The sequence below is a fragment of the Hyperolius riggenbachi genome, chromosome 2 (genome assembly GCF_040937935.1).
Source record: "Hyperolius riggenbachi isolate aHypRig1 chromosome 2, aHypRig1.pri, whole genome shotgun sequence".
Classification (NCBI taxonomy): Eukaryota; Metazoa; Chordata; class Amphibia; order Anura; family Hyperoliidae; genus Hyperolius; species Hyperolius riggenbachi.
In genome coordinates this window covers 36,688,618-36,715,146 of record NC_090647.1, presented here as the reverse complement: position 1 = coordinate 36,715,146, position 26,529 = coordinate 36,688,618, and the positions used below count along the sequence as shown (strand labels likewise).

At 47.1% G+C, this 26,529-nt stretch overlaps 2 protein-coding genes across 3 annotated transcripts in view; one reads left to right on the top strand and one right to left on the bottom strand.

Annotated features, from left to right (window-relative positions):
* Positions 1 to 17,299, bottom strand: part of UVRAG (UV radiation resistance associated) — a 300,947-nt gene extending 283,648 nt beyond the window's left edge. The window contains exon 1 of the mRNA XM_068266640.1: positions 17,270 to 17,299. Within this exon, the coding sequence (XP_068122741.1) occupies positions 17,270 to 17,284 (15 nt within the window). The 5' untranslated portion in view covers positions 17,285 to 17,299. The remainder of the gene's footprint in view (positions 1 to 17,269) is intronic.
* Positions 1 to 26,529, top strand: part of ARHGEF17 (Rho guanine nucleotide exchange factor 17) — a 371,957-nt gene that overhangs the window by 241 nt on the left and 345,187 nt on the right. For both annotated transcript variants that reach the window (XM_068266634.1, XM_068266632.1), the window contains exon 2: positions 19,907 to 20,028. The gene's annotated coding sequence lies outside the window, so the exon portion shown is untranslated. The remainder of the gene's footprint in view (positions 1 to 19,906; positions 20,029 to 26,529) is intronic.

Genomic DNA, 26,529 nt, shown 5'->3' with positions numbered 1-26,529 from the left:
ACCATACACGATGGCACACCTCCCAACTTTCTGAGATGAGAAAGAGGGACACTTAACCACTTGAGGACCCAGCCTTTACCCCCCCCCCCCTTAAAGAGACTCTGAAGTGAGAATAAATCTCGCTTCAGAGCACATAGTTAGCAGGTGCCCCTGCTAAAACGCCGCCATCGCGCGGCTAAACGGGGGTCCCTTACCCCCGAAATCCCCTCCGTGCAGCCGGGGATCTCTTCTGGATTGAGGCAGGGCTAACCGCCGCAGCCCTGCCCCAAGCGCGTCTGTCAGCGCGTATCCCCGCCTCTCTCAGTCTTCCTTCATTGAGAGGGGCGAGGGAGAGGCGGCGATGCGCCGCTGATAGACGCGACTAGCCCTGCCTCCAGGAGCAGCAAAATCTACGACCAATTTGGTCGTTCATTTTGCGGGGGGGGGGGTTTGGGGGTGAAGGGACCCCCGTTTAGCCGCGGGATAGCGGCGTTTTAGCAGGGGGAAAAGTGTGCCCCTGCTAACTATGAGCTCTGAAGCGAGAATTATTCTCGCTTCAGTGTCTCTTTAAGGACCAGCGCTGCAGCCCCCAGCACAGATCAGATTGCATGCAGAGCGATCAGATCGCCCCCCTTTTTTCCGCCCTATGGGGATGATGTGCAGGGGGGTCTGATCGCTCCTGCCAGCTGGCATGTTGCGGGGGGGGGGGGGGGCACCTCAAAGCCCTCTGCGGCGAAATTCCCCCCTCCCTCTCCTACCTCTCCCCCCTGGTGATCGGGGCTGCACAGGACGCTATCCGTCCTGTGCAGCCTGTGACAGGATGTCCTCTGTCACATGGTGGCGATTCCCGGCCGCTGATTGGCCGGGGATCGCTGATCTGCCTTACGGCACTGCTGCGCAGCAGCGCCGTTCAATGTAAACAAACGTCTCCTGCGTTTACATTTAGTCTGCTCGCAGGCTATTCACGGAGACCCGCTCCGTGATCAAACAGGAAACGGCCGCTCGCGCGAGCGGCCTTTCCTGATTAATTAGGGCGGCACCTGGTGACGCAGACGTGCGTCGCTGGTCCTCCAGCTACCACTTTGCCGTCGCACGGTATGAGTGTGCGGTCGGCAAGTGGTTAAAGAGACTCCGAAGCAAATTTTTGTTTGCTATATTTACCTTTAAATTCGCTTCAGAAGTCTCATCAAACGCAAACCGCCGCATCCCCGCCGAAAAACAAGGGCTGCCAACCCCCAAATCCCCGGGCAAACATTCACCACCAACTTGGTCGTGGATTGTGCTGCCCTGAGAGGCTGAGCTATGAGCTGTAGCTCTGCCTCTCCTGTCATCAATCTCTGCTCGGATCTCCGCCTCTCCCCGCCCCTCTCTGTGAAGGAAGAGTGAGAGGGGCGGGGAGAGGCGGCGATCCGCCACGATTGACATCAGAAGAGGCAGAACTGCAGCAGAGAGCTCTGCCTCTTCCAGGAAGCGCTGGCCTTAGTCCCCCCCCCCAGGTTTTGGGGGGTCTGCAGCCCTTGTTTTTCGGCGGGATGCGGCGGTTTAGCGCTGGTGAGAGTACTGAAGCGAATGAAAAGGTAAATGTAGCAAAAAAAATTTCACTTCAGACTCTTTAAGCCACACCCCTGATTACGCCCCTGTCACACCCCTAGTCACGCAAACCATAAATATTTCATAAGAAAAATATGTTGTTTTATAAACAACAAACCACACTGGTCCTTTCTATCCTGGTTCATTTTTCTTCATATTAACATTTTAAAATTAGAAATACCGTCTATTCCTGCGTATAAGGCGACTAGGCGTATAAGACGACCCTCAACTTTTCCAGTTAAAATATATAGTTCAGGGTATACTCGCTGTATAAGACTTCCCCAGTAGTGGGCAACACGGTGGCGTAGTGGTTAGCGCTCTCGCCTTGCAATTGCTGGGTCTCCCAGCCAGGGCACTATCTGCAAGGAGTTTGTATGTTCTCCCCGTGTCTGCATGGGTTTCCTCTGGGCACTCTGGTTTCCTCCCACATGCCAAAAACATGTAGATAAGTTAATTGCCTTCCCCCTAAATTGTCCCTAGACAATGGTACATACACTACACAATACAAAGACATATAACTAGGGATTAGACTGTGAGCCCCTCTGAGGACAGTGACAAGACTATATACTCTGTACAGCGCGGCGTAATATGTCGGCGCTATATAAATAAATAAAATAGTGAGTAGTGACAGTGTGAGAATGCCGGGTGTCAGGCATAGCTTTAAATGACCTGATGCTGCAGTTATCTGGTGAAAAGGATAGTAGATCAAACTCTCCGTTTAAAGGGACTCCGAGCACCTCTCATGGGCATGCCTTTAAGCCAGACGACTTCCAACAAAGTCGTGCTATGACCCTTCTGGAGGAGCCTCTTGCAATGACCATGCATGTCACTTCCTGCTTCATTCAGTGATGCACTTCTCTAACAGAGAAGAAAGGGGTGACCCGGAAGTTATAACATAGCTAAGATGGCAGTCGCGAAATTTAAATTGAAATTGAACGAAAACTATTTGGTGTAGAACGGTGATTCAGGCATCAAATGAAAGAGGCGAGTACAAGCTACAGAAATGTATGCATGTTTAAATACTTTGCAGTACTGGTCAGAGTCTTAAAGGCATACCCATGAGAGGTGCTCGGAGCCCCTTTAAAAAAAAACCCAAACAACTTGTTGTAATAGCTTCTTGCGAGCAGAGGCTCGCGCAGGAAGCAGTGCAGCTTCTGGGGTCACCTGACTGGTGAGGTGTGCGCTCCACAATACATCCCGGCAATCTTCCTGCGTGAGCGTCATCAGTGGAGCGCACACGTCACCAGTCAGGTGACCCGCACTGCTACCTGTGCGAGGCGCTCCTCGCAAGATGCTATTACAAAAAGTTTTTTTTCTTTTTTTAAACGCGAGCTCGATCTATTTTTCTTTTCACCCGATGACTGCAGCATCAGGTAATTTAAAGCTCTGCCTAACACCCGGCACCCTCCCTACTAGCTGACACTCGGCGTATAATACGACCCCTGAATTTTCAGAAGATTTCTAAGGGTTAAAGTGTACCAGATGACATGTGACTGTGACATGATGAAATAGACATGTGCCTATGCAGTGGCAAGCATACAGACACTTATGCTGTGCTCCTTTTCTTTTTCCCTGCCTGAAAGAGTGTGCAATTCGCTGTGGAACTGACAGTTTTTCTCCAGTCAGGTCTCAGTCGGCTCACTGATAAATTACAGCTATAAAACACTTTCTTAAACAGATACCTGGGCTTTTTACTGTGGGGGAAAAGATCATGTATTTGCACTCTGGGACTCTTGAGACACTGCAATTGAGCAGAGACTATGCAACATTGAGGGCTCGTAAACACTAGGGGCGTTTTAGTCATTTTTTAAGCGCTGGCGATTTTCAAAATTGCCCTGAAAGCGCTTGTGCAATGATTCTCTATGAGAAAGTTCACATCTGAGTGGTTCGTTTCCGATCCGCTCAGAAAAGCGCTGCATGGGCAATTTTTGAGGGGCTTTTGCCTCAATGGAAGGTATAGGAAAAACGCAAACGCTCACAAAATCGCTTGGTGCAGCAATTGCGTGAGCATTTTTAAGAATAAATACATTGTATTTATTCTTTTCCGGATCAAACAGTTCTGTAGAAGAATAACGTTGAAAGTGAAAAAACGCAATCACTCTGCAAAACCGCTTAGAAGCGGTTAAAAAAAAACCACGCAGGTGATCGCCAGGAATCAGAGAAAAATAAACTCCACAAAACCCACCCAACGCAGACCGACACGCGGACGGAGCGCAATGTGAACGAGGCCTAAATCTGTTTTGTAAATGTTTGTACATGAAATAAAACCTTTAGATATCTAAAAGAGTAATTTTTAGGAGTAGAAGGACAGATCCAATTGTTTATCTCATTAGATTATTTTCATCTCTGGTTCACTTTAAAAAATCATCTTTTATGACGGTTTATACGGTACTTGGGGGCGTGAGTATTTCCAGAGGCATATTGGACCAATCGATCGAATAACTTTCAATGGAGGGGGTTGACCCACTGAAAAGAGGGCATGGAAAGAGGACTGTAATGGCTCTGGAAGGGATCCATAGCATTCCCTTTGCTTAGGTGAATATCTTAAAGTGTACCTGAGTTGGGCACTTAAGAAAAAAATATACATACCTGAGGCCTCCTCCAGGCCTATCCCGACCTCTGCCGCCCCCTGGTTTGTCCGCAACTAGCCCCGGAAAATCCTCTAGTCGGGTCCGGTCAGCGTAGTCCGGTCATGCACGCTCCCATGTGGTACTCCTGTCGCTAGAAGCATTCCAGTACTGCGTAGGGGCAGAACGTTCCCAGTGGCGGGAGCATGTGCGCGGCCAGGTCGTGCATATATGAAAACTATTCAAAAAAACTGCAGAGTATATTAAATACAGGGTCTTGCAAAAGTATTCGGCCCCCTTGAAGTTTTCCACATTTTGCTGTATTACTGCGACAAACGTGAATCAATTTTATTGGAACTTTACATGAAAGACCAATACAAGGTGGTGTACACGTGAGAAGTGAAACAAAAATCATACATGATTCCAAACATTTTTTACAAATCAATAACTGCAGAGCGTAGTGTGCGTAATTATTCAGCCCCCTTTGGTCCGAGTGCAGTCAGTTGCCATAGACATTGCCTGATGAGTGCTAATGACTAAATAGAGTGCACATGTGTAGAGAATATTGGGAGCAACAACACCATTAAGTCCAAAGAACACACCAGACAGGTCAGGTACAACGTTATTGAGAAATTTAAAGCAGGCTTAGGCTACAAAAAGATTTCCAAAGCCTTGAACATCCCACGGAGCACTGTTCAAACGATCATTCAGAAATGGAAGGCGTATGGCACAACTGTAAGCCTACCAAGATAAGGCCGTCCACCTAAACTTACAGGCCGAACAAGCAGAGCGTTGATCAGAAATGTAGCCAAGAGGCCCATGGTGACTCTGGACGAACTGCAGAGATCTACAGCTCAGGTGGGGGAATCTGTCCATAGGACAACTATTAGTCGTGCACTGCAGACTGCACAAAATGGGCCTTTTTGGAAGAGTGGCAAGAAGAAAGCCATTGTTAACAGAAAAGCATAAGAAGTCCCGTTTGCAGTTTGCCACAAGCCATGTGGGGGACACGGCAAACATGTGGAAGAAGGTGCTCTGGTCAGATGAGACCAAAACTGAATTTTTTGGCCAAAATGCAAAACGCTATGTGTGGCGGAAAACTAACACTGCACATCACTCTGAACACACCATCCCCACTGTCAAATATGGGGGTGGTAGTATCCTGCTCTGGGGGTGCTTCTCTTCAGCAGGGACAGGGAAGCTGGTCAGAGTTAATGGGAAGATGGATGGAGCCAAATACAAGGCAAACTTGGAAGAAAACCTCTTGGAGACTGCGAAAGACTTGAGACTGGGGCGGAGGTTCACCTTCCAGCAGGACAATGACCCTAAACATAAAGCCAGGGCAACAATGGATGGTTTAAAACAAAACATATCTATGTGTTAGAATGGCCCAGTCAAAGTCCAGATCTAAATCCAATCGAAAATCTGGCAAGATCTGAAAACTGCTGTTCACAAACGCTGTCCATCTAATCTGACTGAGCTGGAGCTGTTTTGCAAAGAAGAATGGGCAAGGATTTCAGTCTGTGGATGTGCAAAGCTGGTAGAGACATACCCTAAAAGACTGGCAGCTGTAATTGCAGCAAAAGGTGGTTCTACAAAGTATTGCCTCAGAGGGCTGAATAATTACGCACACCCCACTTTACAGTTATTTATTTGTGAAAAATGTTTGGAGTGATGTATGATTTCCGTTCCACTTCTCACGTGTACACCACTTTGTATTGGTCTTTCACGTGGAATTCCAATATAACTGATTTATGTTTGTGGCAGTAATGTGACAAAATGTGGAAAACTTCAAGGGGGCCGAATACTTTTGCAAGCCACTGTAAATACATTCAAAATTATAATGGAAATAACGGTAAAACGAAGGCCTCAACACTAAAAATATGTATGGCTAATGTGAAAGTTAATGTGGACCTTTTAGTGTTACTACTGTATATTGTGGCGTATAAGACTACTTTTTAACCCTTGAAAATCTGCTGAAAACTCAGGGGTCGTCTTATACGCCAGGTGTCATTGATGCCGGGTGATACGGCCTAACCTGTTACCGCCTCCCAGATCTCGCTGCTGAGGACTGTAGTGAAGCGGCGCAGGTGCACATGTGCGAGATCTGAGAGGCAGAGAAGGAGGTAAATAGGATACAAGGGTGGGACCAGAAGGGTGAAAGAGGCGTGTTTTATGGGCACAGCACGATCTATTCTTCCATACTGCTTTGATAAACAGGTAGACAAGGAGAGCTGACCAATCCGCTCAGGGAGAGTTGACCAATCCAACCAGTCAATCGCCTACATACTGTTATACAAGGGTACCATATACAGTACAGCACCATTATCTTCATACATGGCACCAGTATATGATGTTTTTTTTTATTTTTATTTGGTGCGCATTGGCAGAGGAGTAGTCTTATACGGCGAGTATATCTCAAATTCTATATTTTAACAGGAAAAGTTGGGGGTCATCTTATACGCTGGAATAGACGGTAATTATAAAAACAAACAAATTTAAAACAACAGAATAAGAGCACCTTTGGGAGGTTAGTGAATCCATGTGCAATATAAGAACCTTCCACTAGATGGTAGCATAGCACTCCTATAACATTATATCCTGTCAGCACTGGCTGAGGGACTGAAGTCTCATGATAATTTATGTGTACATGCCTTTAACCTAATAAGCACATTCGGGACACAGGTTTGCAACCTGAAATGAAAATAAGCTGAGATAAACAATTGAATCTGTCCTCTAAGGGCCCGTTTCCACTATTGCGGCGCAATTTTGTCGCGGAAATCGGGCTAACGAATCCGCATGCGGGTGTGGTTTCGTTAGCGTTTGCATGCGGTTTTTCACGCGGAATCGCTCGAGATTTGCACTATGCGATTTTAACCATGCCAATACCGGCATGCATTGACATGGATTTGTAAACGAAAACGCATGGAAAACCGCAAGACTAAGACACTTGCGGTTTTCCTATTTAGTTACATTACCGACGAATCGCGTGCGAGTGTGCGGCGTGCAAATTCTGATGGGTCTGCCGTGCTTCGCTGCGTGACCAAGCGTCATTTAGACGCGAAACGGCCGTCGCTCTTCCACCCAGTGCCTGACACCCACCTCCACACGGCTCATCCTGCTCCACGCTGGGGGACATGTAAGCTAAGCCTAGCGCTTATTCCACACAATGTTTGATTGACATATGTCACATCTGGAAGTTTGTATTGAAAATGTGAATTGCCACTATTTTTGCAAATATACACTGTTTATCAAGACGGAAGGTGCACGGACTTCATTGCTGTTTCTTTTTTGAAAGATTTTGCCAGTTTTCTGTATGTATTTGTGCGGAGCACACATCTGAGTGACTATTCCTGTTACAAACGGTGGATTTCGTAGGAGAGCAGAAGGAAATTTACCTGTGTGAACGAACTAGCTCACCGAGCAATACTGTGGGAAGTGCCACACCATATCTTTCATACTTGTTACACAGGGAAATTATGAGGGCATGGATGAGGAGTTTGGTGGTGGCAGAGGTCAGGAAAGGGCGGATCTTGCAGATGTTACGAAGGTGGAAGTTGCAGGACTTTGTGAGGTTTTGGATGTGGGGAGTGAAGGAGAGTGCGGAGTCCAGGGTGACACCCAGACAGCGGGCTTGAGAGGTAGGGCAATTCACATCTGGGAGATTTAGGGATTGCCGGGGTGGGAAGATCAAAATTCCGTTTAGTCTAGGTTTGGTTTCAGGAACCTAGCGGACATCCAGGAGGAGATGGCTGATAGGCAGGAGGAGACCTTGTCCATGGTAGTGGTGGATATGTCAGGGGTGTGGAGGTAGATCTGGGTGTCATCTGCATACAGATGATAGTTAAAAACCATGGAGGAGATAACCTTGCCAATGGAGGATGTGTATAGGGAGAACAGTAGGGGGCCAAGGACCGAGCCTGGTATTCGACCAAGCTGGTGGAAGAACTTCATCGAGGCCCAGCAGTGGAACGAAGGGATGGAGAGAGGATCAGAAAGGTTCTATGGCATTCAGAGCTTTCCTTCTATATAGGTGGCTATCTAAGTCATTTTTTTTCAGCTAGATACCCGAAGTGACATGTGACATGATGAGATAGACATTTGTGTATGCAGTGACTATCACACAAATAACTAGGCTGTGTTCCTTTTTTTTCTTTCTCTGCCTGAAAGAGTTAAATATCAGGTATGTAAGTGGCTGACTCAGTTCTGACTCAGACAGGAAGTGACTACAGTGTGACCCTCACTGATAAGAAATTCCTGTCACTTCGGATATCCTTTAAGAGTAAGAAAAGTTGAAAGTCTGTACATAGCTGTAGTGATGGAAATTGTCACAGATAGGGACTCAGGACAGCCATAAAAACCCAAAAGAAGCTGTAACCCCTCACTACGCTAATCAAAACGGGCTCCGCCCGAAACATGTCGTGTACCTTGTTGTGCTCTGTCTGCTGTTAAAGTGAAGGTTCAGGGAGGGTGTAGGAAAAATAAAAATCAATTTCCACTTACCTGGGGCTTCCTCCAGCCCGTGGCAGGCAGGAGGTGCCCTCGCCGCCGCTCCGCAGGCTCCCGGTGGCCGACCCGACCTGGCCAGGCCGGCTGCCAGGTCGGGATCTTCTGCGCTCCAAGTCCTGGTACTTCTGCGTCCCACGCCGGCGCTCTGACGTCATCGGACGTCCGCCGGGCTGTACTGCGCATGCGCAGAACTACGGCCTGGCCAGGTCGGGTCGGCCACCGGAGACCACCGGGAGCCTGCGGAGCGGCGGCGAGGGCACCTACTGCCTGCCACGGGCTGGAGGAAGCCCCAGGTAAGTGGAAATTGATTTTTATTTTTCCTCCACCCTCCCTGAACCTTTCCTTTAATACAGTGTTTAAAGAAACACTGAAGCGAAAAAAAATGATGATATTATGATTTGTATGTGTAGTACAGCTAAGAAATAAAACATTAAGATCAGATACATCTGTCTAATTGTTTCCAGTACAGGAAGAGTTGAGAAACTCCAGTTGTTATCTCTATGCAAAAAAGCTATTAAGCTCTCTGACTTAGGCCCAGTGCACACCAAAACCGCTAGCAGATCGTCAAAACGCTAGCGGTTTTGGGAGCAGAGAGCAGATATTTGGCCGGGTGCACACCAAGCGGATTTTGTATGCGATCCACCAGCCGCATCAGCCAGTGAAAACGCATGGCTATTGTATTTCAATGTGTGGTGCACACCGGTGGTTTGAGGTTTTTTAGCAAACCGCAAACGCGCAGCAGGAGGCGCGTTTGCGGCTTGGCAAAAACCTCAAACCGCCGGTGTGCACCATCCCATTGCAATACATTAGCCAAGCATTTTTCTAGGCGGATGCGGCCGGCGGATCGCTCCAAAAACCGCTCGGTGTGCACTGGGCCTAACTTAGTCTTGGAGAGGGCTGTTATCTGACTTTTATTATCTCAACTGTAATTGAACTGTTTACTTTTTCTCTGCTAGAGGAGAGTTTATTACTTCACAGACTGCTCTGAAAGACTCATTTTGAATGCTGAGTGTTGTGTAATCTGCACATATTATAGAATAATGCAATATTAGAAAAAACACTATATACCTGAAAATAAAAATATGAGAATATTTTCTTTGCTGCTAATCTTCTAGTAATTATTCATAGTACACAACCAATTCATTATATCATATATTTTTTTTCGCTTTCGGTTTCCATTTGCACTATGTCTAATCAAAACTAAGAGGCAGGGGTCACACTTACCGGCTTTCGTACGCGTTTTCTGCACAGAAAAACTGACTTCAACTGAGAACTCATGTTAATCAATGAGCTAGGTCACACTTTAATGCAGATTTCGCATGCAGAAAAAAAACTGACATCTTGCGCAATTTGTCAGTTTTCTCTATAAATTACATTAGCTGTTGTAAGGTAGAGGTCACATTTGTCTTTCAGTTTTCTGAAAAGTGTAGAAACTGAAAGACAAGTGTGACCCCTGCCAGAGTGATTTTTTGAGCGTTTAGGGAGCGATTCAACACGCTAGCGATTTCCATTAGAAAAATCACAAACACAGGACATGCAGCATTTTGGTGGCGTTCGCGTTAGCGTTTCTGCAATGTAAAGTATATAAACGCTGGTGTAATCGCTCATGAATCGCTATACAGAGCGATTTGCTAGCGCTTTTAAATTACTGCACACTGTAAAAAAATTAAAATTTATTAAAAAGGACCAATCAGAAAATCAGACGAAAAAAAACGCTAATCGCAAATCGCTACACAATCGCTGGCATAAAGCTTACACTTGTTCAAATATCTACAAAAATCGCTACAAAACGCTCATGAAATCACTTACAAAACGCTTATTAAAAAACACTGGTGATTGTGGTTTGCGCTTTGTAGTGGGATCCAGGCCTCAAACATATTTTCCTCCCGGAGTTGCACTTTAAATGGGCTGCGAAGATTGGATAGGCAAGTTCTGCGGGCAGAGCTGCGGCGAGGGAGGTCCTGGGAGCTTGGGGCTGGAGGAAGCCTCGGGTAAGTAGCGTTTATTTTATTCAGATATGTCTGACAACTCCTTTAAAGGACAACTGAAGTGAGAGGGATATGGAGGATGCCATTTTTATTTCCTTTTTAAGCAATACCTGTTGCCTGGCAGTCATGCTGATCCATTGTCTTTAATACTTTCAGCCATAGCCCCTGAACAAGCATGCAGCAGATCAGGTGTTTCTGAAATGATTGACAGATCTCACAAAATTTGCTGCATGCTTGTTTCTGGTGTTATTCAGACACTGCTGCCGCCAAATAGACCAGCAGGGCTGCCAGGCAACTGGCATTGCTTAGGGCTCTTTCACATTAGGGCAGATTTTCTGCGTTTCAACGCAAAGGATAAAGTTTGCGTTACCCAAGGTGAAATGAAAGTCCATAGACTTTCATTTTAGCTTTCACATATAACGCAGCCTTTTTGTGCGTTGCGTTCCACTGCACCCAGGCGCAGTTTTTTGGCCAACGCTAGCTTTATGCGTTACAATGTTAGTCAATGTAAAACGCACACTATGCGCGTTTTTAATCCGTTAACGCAGGCAATCAGTCCCAGAATGCAACAGAGGAACAATGTAGAAAGTTGAAAACTAAAAGAAAAAAAAATTACCTGCGTTTTTCTATGTCCTGTAACGCATTGAAAACGGATTAAAAACGCACACTCACTGCAGTGCAACGCATATCAAAACGCATACAACAAAACGTATGCTTTGAGCGTTCTCCAACGCAAGCTCTGATGTGAAAGAGCCCTTAGAAGGAATTAAATATGGCAGCCTCCATATACCTTTCACTTTAGTTGTTGTTTGAAGCAAACCTGAAGTGAAAAAAAAAAGTTTGATATATTGAATTGTATGTGTAGTACGGATAATAAATGGAACATTAGTAGCAAAGACAAGAGGCTCATATTTTTATTTTCTGTTATATAGCTTTTTTTTTTATAACGTTACATCATACTGTCATAGTTGCAGTGTACAAACCACACTGTGTGTAAAATAAAGCAGAAATAACAACCTTTTGAACTTTCCTGCAGTAAAACCGTATCTCAAGCCATCTCTCACCAAACTTCACTGTTTAAAGGGAATGTCCAAGCAAAATAAAAAAATGAGTTTCACTTACCTGGGGCTTTTACCAGCCCCATGCAGCCATCCTGTGCCCTCGTAGTCACTCACTGCTGCTCCAGTCCCCCGCTGGCAGCTTGCCGACCTCGGAGGGACGCATTGCATACATTTTACGCATTCCCCCTAGTGCAGGAACATTAACACATACATTTTTACGCATTACTGGTTCAATGCGTAAAAATTTACGCATTAAACCAGTAACGCGTAAAAATGTATGTGTTAATGTTCCTGCACTGGCGGGAATGCATAAAAACGTACGCAATGCGGCCCCCGACCTCCGAGGTCGGCAAGCTGCCAGCGGGGGACTGGAGCAGCAGTGAGTGACTACGAGGGCACAGGATGGCTGCATGGGGCTGGTAAAAGCCCCAGGTAAGTGAAACTCATTTTTTTATTTTGCTTGAACCTTCCCTTTAAGTGCGTCAGAAAACAGGACTGTACTCGACCCAGTGGGTCTAATAGCTCACAGACGCTCTTTTGCATAGATAACAACTGAAGTTTAACACTTCCTGTGCTGGAAACAATATGAGACTCATATCTGTGCTACTAATGTTCTAGCTGTATTACACACACAATTCTCTTCAGGTTTGCTGTAGCCTCTTGAGTGTCTGGCTCACTCTGCCATGCGATAATCTAGCCCTGCATTGGGCTGAGTCTGACCCACAGCCTTCAGGTGCGCAGTTTTCTTTGGCTCGGCCGTGACACGACATTTATAAAGTATTCCAGCTATGCATAAATTACTGTTTCTAACCGCAGAGTTCTGTAATCACCAGAGCGTTCCGCTGATTATTGTGAAACTTTACACCGCAGGCGGCCGGGAGAGGAATATTCTCACAGGATTGCACAATCCCTGCACAGGTGACTTACAGAGCCAGGAGAACAGCATGACTCTGCACAAATCACTGGAGCTGTGCGCACATTCCTGCCGTGTCACACTAGTCTGTGGGGCTGTGTGCACATTCCTGCCGTGTCACACTAGTCTGTGCTTCTGTGACACTGGGAGCTCCCCCATGTGGTAGGCTAGCTCAGTGGCTCAGGTAGAAACAGAGTACCTCTCTGTGATTGGCTGGCTCAGTGGTACAGGTAGAAGCAGAGTACTTCTGTATGATAGGCTGACTCAGTGGTACAGGTAGAAGCAGAGTACCTCTCTGTGATAGGCTGGCTCAGTGGTACAGGTAGAAGCAGAGTACCTCCATGTGATAGGCTGGCTCAGTGGTACAGGTAGAAGCAGAGTACCTCTCTGTGATAGGCTGGCTCAGTGGCACAGGTAGAAGCAGAGTACTTCTGTATAATAGACTGAATCAGTGGTACGGGTAGAAGCAGAGTACCTCTCTGTGATAGGCTGGCTCAGTGGTACAGGTAGAAGCAGAGTACCTCTCTGTGATAGGCTGGCTCAGTGACACAGGTAGAAGCAGAGTACCTCCATGTGATAGGCTGGCTCAGTGGCACAGGTAGAAGCAGAGTACCTCCATGTGATAGGCTGGCTCAGTGGCACAGGTAGAAGCAGAGTACTTCTGTATGATAGACTGACTCAGTGGTACAGGTAGAAGCAGAGTACCTCTCTGTGATAGGCTGGCTCAGTGGTACAGGTAGAAGCAGAGTACCTCTCTGTGATAGGCTGGCTCAGTGGCACAGGTAGAAGCAGAGTACCTCCATGTGATAGGCTGGCTCAGTGGTACAGGTAGAAGCAGAGTACTTCTGTATGATAGGCTGACTCAGTGGTACAGGTAGAAGCAGAGTACCTCTCTGTGATAGGCTGGCTCAGTGGTACAGGTAGAAGCAGAGTACCTCCATGTGATAGGCTGGCTCAGTGGTACAGGTAGAAGCAGAGTACCTCTCTGTGATTGGCTGGCTCAGTGGTACAGGTAGAAGCAGAGTACTTCTGTATGATAGGCTGACTCAGTGGTACAGGTAGAAGCAGAGTACCTCTCTGTGATAGGCTGGCTCAGTGGTACAGGTAGAAGCAGAGTACCTCCATGTGATAGGCTGGCTCAGTGGTACAGGTAGAAGCAGAGTACCTCTCTGTGATAGGCTGGCTCAGTGGCACAGGTAGAAGCAGAGTACTTCTGTATAATAGACTGAATCAGTGGTACGGGTAGAAGCAGAGTACCTCTCTGTGATAGGCTGGCTCAGTGGTACAGGTAGAAGCAGAGTACCTCTCTGTGATAGGCTGGCTCAGTGACACAGGTAGAAGCAGAGTACCTCCATGTGATAGGCTGGCTCAGTGGCACAGGTAGAAGCAGAGTACCTCCATGTGATAGGCTGGCTCAGTGGCACAGGTAGAAGCAGAGTACTTCTGTATGATAGACTGACTCAGTGGTACAGGTAGAAGCAGAGTACCTCTCTGTGATAGGCTGGCTCAGTGGTACAGGTAGAAGCAGAGTACCTCTCTGTGATAGGCTGGCTCAGTGGTACAGGTAGAAGCAGAGTACCTCTCTGTGATAGGCTGGCTCAGTGGCACAGGTAGAAGCAGAGTACCTCCATGTGATAGGCTGGCTCAGTGGTACAGGTAGAAGCAGAGTACCTCTCTGTGATAGGCTGGCTCAGTGGCACAGGTAGAAGCAGAGTACCTCTCTGTGAAAGGCTGGCTCAGTGGCACAGGTAGAAGCAGAGTACCTCCATGTGATAGGCTGGTTTAATGGCACAGATAGAAGCAGAGTACCTCTCTGTGATAGGCTGGCTCAGTGGCTCAGGTAGAAACAGTACCTCCCTGTGATTGTCTGGCTCAGTGGTACAGGTAGAAGCAGGGTACTTCTGTATGATAGACTGGCTCAGTGGCACAGGTAGAAGCAGAGTACCTCTCTGTGATAGGCTGGCTCAGTGGCACAGGTAGAAGCAGAGTACCTCCATGTGATAGGCTGGCTCAGTGGCACAGGTAGAAGCAGAGCACCTTTCTGTGATAGGCTGGCTCAGTGACACAGGTAGAAGCAGAGTACCTCTCTGTGATAGGCTGGCTCATTGGCACAGGTAGAATCAGAACACCTCTCTGTGATAGGCCGGCTCAGTTGCACAGGTAGAAGCAGAGTACCTTCCTGTGATAGGCTGGCTCAGTGGTGCAGGTAGAAGCAGAATACTTCTGTATTATAGGCTGGCTCAGTGGTACAGGTAGAAACTGAGAACCTCTTAGGCCACAATACAAGGCTCCTCCCACCCATGGATGACAATATCTCTTAGCAGTATTTGCAAAGGTAGTAAACTGCCATGGCAGTTTTTCAAAATGGGTATGTGGCTAACCAACAGAGACTGGATTTTATGGCAAAAGTGGTTGTTTTTTTATGTTTTTTTTTTTCTCTATTATAACTTCTGCTGCCTGTGGTGATAGTGGGAGTTTTACTTTTACTCCGGAGTTCTGCTTTAAGAAGATAGCTTTAATGTAATGACATCTGCACATGGTGCAGCCCATAGCAGCTCCTGGAGATGAAGAAAGACGTAGCAGTTCAGCATGCAGCGGCCAGCCTCATAGATCTCAGCAGACCAGGTGTACACAACTAGCAAGAACCCATTAGGCTGGTAGTGATGGTATTTACTTATGGAAATGATTGCCCGGATTCCTTTCATAAGGTGCCAGGGAGCCTTGCCAGCTCATGTCGGTGTTTACACTATATAACAGAGTAAATGGAACCTTGGCCGTCACAGCAGAGTCAGAGGATTAGATAAAAGGCTGCTGTATGTTCACAGCTCCAGCTAAAGATTGTTGTTAGGTCTGTCTCCTTCAGGGTGACCTTCCTTCCCAGCATCATAACATCATTTCTAGGGACACTTTAAAGGGACTCAGAGATGAAAAAGTATAATACATTTATACATACCTGGGGCTCCGTCCAGCCCCATCAGCATGGATCGCTCCCAAGCCGCTGTCCTCCGCTGCCTCTATCGCCGGTACCGGGTATCGTCACTTCCGCCAGACGCGACCAGTTGTACGCAAGGGCAGGTACTCCCTCTGTCTCGCCGGCACCTGCGCACTACGGAGGGAGCGCACTGCGCTTGCGCCGGTTGGCCCTGACTAGCCGAAGTGACGGGACCCGGTACCGGCGATAGAGGCGGCGGAGGACGGCGGCGTGGGAGCGATCCATGCTGATGGGTCTGGAGGAAGCCCCAGGTAAGTATAAATTTAGTATACTTTTCGTTTCTGAGTCTCTAACCCCTTGCTGACCGCTCCACGGCAATTGGCGTGAACGCAGCGGCAGTCCCAGGACCGCTCCACGGCAATTGGCGTGAAGTCCTCGGAGGGGTTTTGCAGGAGCTCCGCTCCGTCATCAGTCTCCCAATGGAGACTGTTAGACGTCTATTTACATTGTACAGTGCTGCGATCTACGGCAGCGGTGTACTGGGGACAGCCGTGACACCCGGCTGTCCCCTCTAGAGGCACAGGGGCGATCGGCTGTCATAGGCTAATGCCTATGAAAGCCGATCGCCATCATTGGCTGGCGGGGGAAGGGAAGGGCAGTGATTTAATAAAAAAAAAAATGGCAAAATGTATTTAAAAATAACTAAATAGATCAAAAAACAAACACACATCCCAGCAGCAATCAGAGCCCACCAACAGAAAGCTGGGGAATCACTGGTGTGCAGAGTTGTACGGCCCTGCAGCGAGCCCTTAAAGCTGCAGTGGCCTAATTTGTAAAATTTAGCCTGGTCACTAGGGGGGTATAAGCCTACGGTCCTCAAGTGGTTAAAGGTGCCCATACATCAGACGATGTATGAGCAGATCAACCAAGAGACAGATCTCTTTTTGAATGAATCTGATCGGAGAGAGATCTGTTGCCTGCCCATACACCCCGATCATATTCCTGATCTCTCGGTAATCGTGTAATAATGATGCCGACTCGCTGGTCTTGGCGCTGTCCCCCTAGTGTAAATGTGCCTCCAAACCCCCCCAACCCCGTGTCTGGTGCAGCATACTTTACTTGTCATTGTCCACCCCTGGCTCCGAGCTCCGTCCATACACACGTCCCAAGTGGCTGCCTGTGACGTCACACACGTGCCCATGTAAACGCCGGTACCATGTAGGGCCCGTGTATGGATAGAGGATTGAGCGCAGAGCCATCGGTGGACACCAACAGGCTAAGTATACTGCATAGGGCACTTTTACATGGGGGGGGGGCAGCTCCAGGGGTTCCGTCTTTTTCATTTCCCATCCTGATATTGCACGCCGTTACTGCCACACACTCGATCAAGCATGTTGGCCCGACATCTTGCAGCATGTCCAGTCGATACATGTGCCGATTTCGGCCCGAAATTGGTAACATCGTCAATTGGAATTGCTCTTGGCAGCAATGATTTTCATCAGATCCGATTATAATTGAATCGGATAGTCGATCGGCCTCCAAGTCTCCTGGTGTATGACCACCTTAAATCCCGTAATAGAATCAGGATAGGCTATCTGCTGTGGAGGGCTTGTTAAGGAAACCTGTGAGTAAAAATGTAAATTTAACAGTTGCCAGGGGCTGGATGAAGCCCCAGGTAAGTGAATGTTTGTTATTTTCAACCTCCTCAGATGTATCCTTTAAATGGGTACCTGATCTGAGGTCATTGGGTGATGCTTCAGCTTCCCTCTTCACCAGTGCAGTCGTGGCCATGTTTCCGAAGACTGCCGAAGCTCTTTGGAAACCTACGTCCCCGTTTCCATGGCCCATCCCAGTTTTTCTAAAACTGCCACAGAGGCTCTGGCCACTCCCATCTGCGTTGCCACGCCCCCACCCCCATCTCGGCAACCACTGCTTAATTGATGGCTGCTGAGATGGAAGCGGGTTCTGGGAATGCATCTCACCAATGTCTCCAATGTGGCAGATTCAATTGGAAAAGCAGGGCTGTGGAGTCGAGGACTCTGAGCAATTTCTGGGTACCTGGAGCTGGAGTCTGTGATTTCATAAACTTAGGAGTCGGAGTTGGATGAATTTTGTACTGACTCCATAGCCCAGTGGAAAACATGATGTTTCTCAGCATGTCATAATGTGATCCTGTACAGGAGAATACATGATGTTTTTGTGACCGTTTGCCAGTGAATTATACTTTTTTGCCCTCTGATGAAATTTCAAAATTGGGAGAAGGGAGGGAGTATAGTAATCCATTCATAAATCACTACTTTGTAAATAGACCCCCATATGCAGGAGTCAAGGAGTTGGAGCAATTTTGGGTACCTGGAGTCGGAGGTTTTTGTTCCGACTTCACAGCCCTGCTGCCCATAAGTTGCTCACTCTCTGGGCTGGTGCACACTGAGTGGCATTTTCAGCGTTTCTGCAGCCGCTTGCGGCTGCGGATACGCTTGGTCAATGTATCTTAATGAGGTGGTTCACACCAGAGCGGGAGGCGTTTTGCTGAAACGCATACTCCCGGGGTGAGGCATTTTTTGGATTGCGGATGCGTTTCTGCCTCAATGTTAAGTATAGGAAAAACGCAAACCGCTCTGAAAAACGGCACTTCAGAACAGTTTTGCAGGCGTTTTTGTTACAGAAGCTGTTCAGTAACAGCTTTACTGTAACAATACATGAAATCTACTACACCAAAACCGCTACACAAAACCGCAAAACGCTAGCTGAAACGCTACAGAAAAATAAGAAAAAGCGTTTCAAAATCTGCTAGCATTTTGCGGATCTGCTAGCGGGTGCACCAGGCCTCTCTGTTGATATTATGCTGTGATCACTAATTCGTTTTTGGAGTCAGCACTATTCTTATGCCACTAGGTGGCAGTGCTTGCAAACTCTGCTGTAAATTGTGAGAAATCTTGAATTTTGACAAAATACTGTTGTGATTAGGGCTCAGTGTTGAATGGTAATTTCTTCCCAGCATTTGAGCAATCCTTCAAAGGAAACCTGAACTGAGAGGAATATGGAGGCTGACATATATTTACTGTTAAACAATGAATGTCCTGCTAATCCACCGCCGCTATTTCTTTTAACCTTAGACCCTGAACAAGCATGCAGATACAGTATAGCGCTCTGACTGAAGTGTGATTGGATTAGCCACATGCTTGTTTCAGGCATGTGATTCAGACACTACTGCAGCCATAGAGATCAGCAGTGCTGCCAGGCAGCCTCCATATTTCTTGTGCTTCAGGTGGCCTGTAACTTCAAGAGAGCAAGATGCTTGCTAATCTCTGCAGGTCCACAGAAGCAGCTGATAGGTGATGAATACTGCTTCTGCGGGAATCATGCGATTCCTGCTAATCGCTAAATCGCTAGCGCTTTTTAAAAACGCTGATGCTATTTTAGTATATGGCAGTGTTCACACTTGAGCAATTAGCGATAATCAAGGGCGTTCCGCGATTATCACTAATCGCAAATGTGTTACTAGCTGCATTTTTCCAGCCATTTTGGAGCGATCACCATTAGCATATATAGAAACGCTAATCGCGATCGCTCCAAAAACGCAAATTTGTACAGTGACTTTTCTGCGTTAAATGGCGGAAAAATCATCCACGGAAAACGCTACCGCATATTGCTAGTGTTCAATATGGTAAGCGTGGCGCCCCAACAGTAAATGAGTGCAGTGCTGCTGTGTGAGGACGAATCTTTGCATCCAGATAGTCAAATATGTAGAGTGAACACAGCGCAGATGTACTCTTCTACGTGGATAGTAGGTTCCTCCACCCCTCCACCTGTATGCACTCAGTGTGCAAATAGAGCAAACAGGGAGGCTTTTAGTGGAGTATGCAAAAGTTTTATTGCTGGATAAAAAAGGGTATATACAGACGGTTCGAGGATAGGCACTTTTCCTGGCTGGTAACGCTTCCCACAGGTAGTGGTACTCTGGCCCCTCAACTCGACCCTGTAGCTTTATTGCCCGCTCCTGTCCCGACTAGTTTCGGCAAATGCCGTCATGAGGGGATAAAAGTTCTTTATCTCCCTCTTGAAGTAAGTGCCTATCCTCGAACCGTCTGTATATACCCTTTTTTATCCAGCAATAAAACTTTTGCATACTCCACTAAAAGCCTCCCTGTTTGCTCTATCTCCACACTGAGTGCATACAGGTGGAGGGGTGGAGGAACCTACTATCCACGTAGAAGAGTACATCTGCGCTGTGTTCACTCTACATATTGCTAGTGGTTAGTGATTTTAGGTGTGAACGATCCCTAAAAGCCAAGAGCATTAGGTAAACCAGCAGCGCACTGAGTTGGATATGAGAATGATTTATTGTTTACTTCTTCTATTGGTAGACAGCTGAGCCTAATGAAGAAACGTTATGGTAAGATGTGAGTATGCAGTGGAAGCAGCTGCCCAGATGGCAAAGCTTGAAGAAATGCCCCAGATTCACCCACAGATGGGCGGCGATCATCAGGTGAGTCAGCTCAGTTTATCTGTAACTCATCCGACTCTGACTCTTCAGTTTATTGAAACCACTGACTCCGACTCCAGGTACCCAAAAAGGCTCCGACACCGACTCCACAGCCCTGCTGTAATGTTGATTTTGTCTTATAAAAGTGAAAGTAAAGGTGAAACTCGAAAAATGTGAATATTGTGCAAAAGTCCATTTATTTCAATAATTTAACTTAAAGAGACTGTAAGATCAAAAAGTTCCGTGGGGTGGGTACTCACCTCGGGAGGGGGGAGCCTCCGGATCCTAGTGAGGATTCCCCCGTCCTCCTCTGTCCCATGGGGGTCTCGCTGCAGCCCTCCGAACAGCGGCCCAACAGCCTGATCAATATTTACCTTTCCAGGCTCCAGCGGGGGCGCTGTTGCGGCTTTCGGCTCCGAAGTAGGCGGAAATACCCGATCTCAGTCAGGTCCGCTCTACTGCGCAAGTGCCGGAGACTTGCGCCTGCGCAGTAGAGCAGACCCGACGGCCATCGGGTATTTCCGCCTATTTCGGAGCCGAAAGCCGCCACAGCGCCTGCGCAGGAGCCGGGAAGGTAAATATTTACATCGCCGCTGTACGGAGGGCTGCAGCGAGACCCCCGTGGGACAGAGGACGGCGTGGGAAGCCTCATTAGGACCCTGAGGCTTCCCCCACCTGAGGTGAGTACCCCCCAGGGTACTTTTTGACGTTACAGGTTTTCTTTAAAAGGTGAAACTAATATATGAAATAGAGTCATTACATGCAGAGTGAGATATTTCCAGCCTTTATTTGTTATAATGTTGATGATTTTGGCTTACAGCTTATGAGAACCCCAAAATCACAATCTCAGCCCATTAGAATATTGTGAAAATGTTTAATATTCTGAGCTCAAAGTGTCCGACTCTAATCAGCTAATTCATCCAAATCACCTACAAAGGGTTCTTATTTCATATATTACTTTCACCTTGTATGTCGAATTACTGAAATAAATGGGCTTCTGCGCGATATTCTGATTTTTTGGAGTTTCACCTGTACATTCATGGTAAAAAAACAGCATCCAGGCTTTCATGAAACACCTCTGCTTCTCTTTGGCCTAGTGCACACCGGAGCGTTTCCGCTGCTGTTTGCGATCCGCTTGCGGGTGCGGATCCGCTAGGGTAATGTATTTCAATGGGCTGGTGCACACCAGAGCGGGAGGCGTTTTGCAGAAACGCATACTCCCGGGCTGCTGCAGATTTTGGATTGCGGATGCGTTTCTGCCTCAATGTTAAGTATAGGAAAAACGCAAACCGCTCTGAAAAACGTCACTTCAGAGCGGATTGCAGGCGTTTTTTGTTACAGTAGCTGTTCAGTAACAGCTTTACTGTAACAATACATGAAATCTTCTATACCAAAACCGCTACACAAAACCGCAAAACGCTAGCTGAAACGCTGCAGAAAAATAAGAAAAAGCGTTTAAAAATCTGCTAGCATTTTGCGGATCTGCTAGCGGTTTTTGGTGTGCACCAGGCCTTTCAGGATATCATTGTAAGTTTATATTTCACTTTTACATTAAAGACAACCAAGGATGAGATATATATTACAGTTCATTTCATCCTTATTATAGTAGAAGACAGAATCAGTGACTGAAAGGGTAAATGAGGCTTGTGGCCCACTACCAGAGGTTTCCAAAAATCAGACACCGTTCAGGATTTCTGGAATCATCAATTCCTGCGATCCTAAACATGAATCTCGGAGCGATCATGATTTGGCCCTGCATCCCTTAACCTCCCTGGCGGTATATTAAAAACCGCCAGGGGGGCAGCGCTGCCGTTTTTTTGCTTTTTTAAAAAAAAAAAAAAATCATGTAGCAAGCATAGGGCTCGCTACATGATAGCCGCTGCTCAGCGGCATCCCCCCAGCCCCTCCGATCGGCTCTGGCGATAGGCGATCAGGAAATCCCGTTCAAGGAACGGGATTTCCTGGAGGGCTTCCCCCGTCGCCATGGCGACGGGGCGGGGTGACGTCACCGACGTCATGACGTCTAAGGGAGTCCCGATCCACCCCTCAGCGCTGCCTGGCGCTGATAGGCCAGGCAGCGCAGGGCTCTAGGGGGGGGGGGCTCTACGGCGGCGCAGATAGCGGCGATCGAGCGCAGGGGCGGCGGCGATCGGTGTGCTAGCAAAGTGCTAGCTGCGTCCAGCACAAAAAAAATTACACAAATCGGCCCAGCAGGGCCTGAGAAAACCTCCTGCGCGGCTTACGGGGTTACCGCCAAGGAGGTTAAATGCGATCGTTTCAGGATCGTTCCAGATATGCTGCAGGCAGCACTTTTGCGATTGCTCCTCAATCGCAACACTGCAGTGCAACCACCCCTATAAGGTGCCACTGTTGGGATCGATCAACTGCAGCTAGTGGGCTCCAGCTTTGACTTATCCACTTGCTGGGAAATGGACATTATCTCTCCCCCCCCCCCCCCCATTGGCCATTTTCCAGTACACAGTCTAAGGCCCAGGCGTCAAGTTCAAAGCTCACGGGCCAAATGTGGCCCTTCTCGACATTTTATGTGGCCCTTAAGAGCTTTAAATGTGCATCATTGTAAGTGGCAAAACAACAAAGGCACCCTGCCTTCCAGAGGAGCACACCGGTGACAGTTTCTGATTGAAGCATTGTCAGTTTGAGCTGGGGTGCAGCAATAACCAACGACACACCTCCCCCCAACAAAATTAGCGTGGGGCCTGCACCATGGATCCACACCCTTTAAACCACCATGTGGCTGGTAAACCCCCCCCCCCCCCCCCCCCCCACGACACACACACGCAGTGTCTCGTCACATAGCAGAGTAGCGCATTGGAGCAATGTAACCTTTTACCTGCTCTAGCGATGCATTGTGTCTCTTCTGTTCTGGCAGCCACACACTCTATGCTGAATACTTCCTTCTACCAATCACATGGCGTGCCTCAGAAGCCAGAAGGATGCATAGAGTGTGTGGCTGTCAAGAAGAACAGAGGAGACCCGACGCAGTACTGGAGCAGGTAAAAATTGAACTCCTCCACTGTGCTAATCTGCAGAAGGGGGAGGAGCTGCCCCCGTCCATAGTTGCTAAAATTACGTCACTTAGTTTTAGACTGTTCAATAAATGTTAAATGCTAATAAAACATTGGCCTGTATCTTAGACTAGGTTTTCAATTTTGCCCCCCTACGAAATTGAGCTTGACACCCCTTATCTAAGGGGTAGGACAACAAGTAAGGGGAGCTGTGTACAAGGTAGTGGACAGTGGCAAGTGTAGTGTCTTAGGTGACAATATACTGTATGCTTACCTGAAGAGATGAGTTTTCAGACTGCTCCTAAAGATAGGCAGTGAAAAAGAGTGGCAAAGAGATTGTGAAAGGGAGTTCCAGAGAAGCGGGGAGATTGGAGAGAAATCTTTTATGCAAGAATGAGAAGAAGTGACTAGATAGGAGGAAATGAGACTACAGTTAAAAAGCGGAGAATACATGCAGAGCGGTAAGTAGGGAGGAGAAATTCTGACAGATCTTACTAGAATTCTAGTTTTGGACTAGTCTATCTCCTCATGGGAGATTCTCACTATCTCGTCCTTACAAAAGCATTTCCTGGAAAGAATCTCTACAAAGATCTTAGCAGGCCTTCCCAGTCGCTGCACAATATTGAGCGGCGGATCGCTCAAACTCGCCCTTATCAAGCGAACGACAGCCTGTACACACGCCCGATTTAGCGGGCGAACGACGGGACGTTCAAACGACCCGTCGTTCGCGGAAATCCGACGTGTGTATGGGCCTTTCGCCTATAAATAAGTCGGCCACATGCCCTTTATCCTGTTTCCCTTTTTATCTCCTTCAATGTCCATGTTGCACTATAAACATAAAAGTACCCAATAACGGGACAGTCTCCTGAACGATCAACCATATGATCGATCAAGTTGGGTTAATGGTGCCTATTGACAAGAAATAATCGAATGTCCTGTAGATTTGAATTTTGGATCGATTATTTTAGTCTGATCTTATTGCTGATCATCACTCCTCCATTGGTGGACTTGAACGATTGTTTCCAATCAATTGCAACGATCAGATCGGGCGGTCGATCGTTCAGGAAATTGGATCCTTAATGGGCACCGTAACACAGCTAACAAAGTTGCATAGAAGTTAAATCGGAGTTTCACCTTCACCACCCGGAGTTACAGCATTTGTCTTGTGTGCGCATGCTGTGTCACACTACACGGCCTGACGGTGTTTCTCTGCAAACGCATGCGAATAATTTGAAAATTGGTGCCAGGTTACCAGGGCTGGCCTATAAAGGCAGCTTCCATGGCGCTATGCCTTGCCTTGTATTTGTTATTGCCTGTCCATTGTGACTCAGCCTGTGACCCTGACTACGCCTGATCTCCGCCTGCCTTTGACCTTAGCTTGTGAACCCTGATTACACCTGATCTCCACCTGCCTCTGATCTTTGACTGTGACCTCGACTATGTGTTGCTTGCTGCCTGCCCTGACTCTTTGACCTGAGACCCTGACTCTGCTGAAGGCTGCCTGTGCTGAACCTCAGCCTGAACTTATGACTCCGCATTGCAGCTTTCCCTGTTCTCTCATGTCACCAGTGGGGCAATCCAAGGGGTTGTGACCTTCGTGGCCACTAGGCAGCAAAGTCGTCCAATTCCCACTTGAGGTTAGCGGCATGGTAGTGGTCCCTTGCGTGGTGCTCTGGTGAAGACCAGTGGCTACTTAAATTCCAGGTCTAAGTGGTAGCCAGGCAATTGGGATTACTAATATGGCACCCTCCATATCCTTACTTCCTTTAAAGGGGCACTATGGCGAAAAATTGTACAAGTGTATAATATGTGCAAACACTTACAAATAAGAAGTACATTTTTTTCCCAGAGTATTTTTCTCCTATGTTGCTGTCACTTACATTAAGTAGTAGAAATCTGACAAAAGCGACAGGTTTTGGACTAGCCCATCTCTTCATAGGGGGGTTCTCAGGGTTTTCTTTATTTTTAAAAACAATTAGTGAATGGCAGTTGCTCCGTCCAACTGCAAAAATAGTGTGCAGTAAGCCTGCTAGTATCTTTGTATTAATCATTTTCAGGGATTGTCTTTATACAGAATAAAGGCCATGCTGAGAATCCCCCATGAAGAGATGGACTAGTGGAGGGTGGGGGGAGGGGTTGGAGGAATAAATCAATACATTGCAAAGTAAGAAGTTACAAAATAGAAGATCAAGAAATGATTGATGCTCATCATGTAATTTGTTAAAGAGTAACTGTTAGCCCCAAAAATGAAATTTAAATCTCTATTGCAATGTTTTATTTACTGTTTAAGTGAGCCAAAAAGGCAATGCAGAAGTTAAAAATCAATCTAATTTTTTACTATGCAGCCTTTTGCCCAGGACGCAAAGCCGCATATCAGATACTGCTGAGCATGCCTATGTCTGCCCGACCCCCCTCTCCCCCCCAGGACCAGGCGCCGATATATTCTCACCCCAAACAGCTGACCGCTCTGACACGGAGAGAGAGCGGGAGCACTTCCAGCGCCGCCACCGCAGAGCAGCCGCCGCCGTGCATCTCTCTCACATGTGATTCTCTCACATGTGACTCGGCGGCGGCTGCTCTGCGGTGGCGGCGCTGGAAGTGCTCCCGCTCTCTCTCCGTGTCAGAGCGGTCAGCTGTTTGGGGTGAGAATATATCGGCGCCTGGTCCTGGGGGGGAGAGGGGGGTCGGGCAGACATAGGCATGCTCAGCAGTATCTGATATGCGGCTTGCGTCCGGAGCTTGGGCAAAAGGCTACATAGTAAAAAATTAGATTGATTTTTAACTTCTGCATTGCCTTTTTGGCTCACTTAAACAGTAAATAAAACATTGCAATAGAGATTTAAATTTCATTTTTGGTGCTAACAGTTACTCTTTAATGTTGTTTGATTCACAGTAAGCCTGCAGGCCAGCATCTTGACTAGTGGCAGACATGAACAAACAAAAAAACCCAGATCACCCTATAACAATGTAATAGGCTAATGGTGGCCACTAATAGTCCAATTTTTAATAAAGAATCATTGGAGCAATCAGGTAGTTGTGATCGGATTGGCAGAAACCAAACTCCACAGGTGTCCCCAAATGACTGCGAGAGGTTTAAAAATGTTTGTTCAACAGCAATTTTTTCAAGTCTGAAAAATGTTTTTTTTTTTTTTATTCAGTTGTGATGGATAGGAAATACAGAATGGTTTGTTGATGGTGGCAGTCAATGTATTATGATTTTTTATTTCGCATTTATATGATTGTTAGAACGATTCTTCGCTAACTATTGGACTGTTAGTGACCAGCTTAAAAGGTTGTTTTTCCTATATGTACAGAGGGAGATACTGAATGCTTGGCAGTTGGAAATAGCCGTTATTTCCCACAATGCAACGAGGTTCACAGACAGGAAACTATCAGGGCCATGTTATGATGACATCACACTGTGGGAGGGGTTTCACCACAATATCAGCCATACAGACCCCCCTGATGATCTATCTGA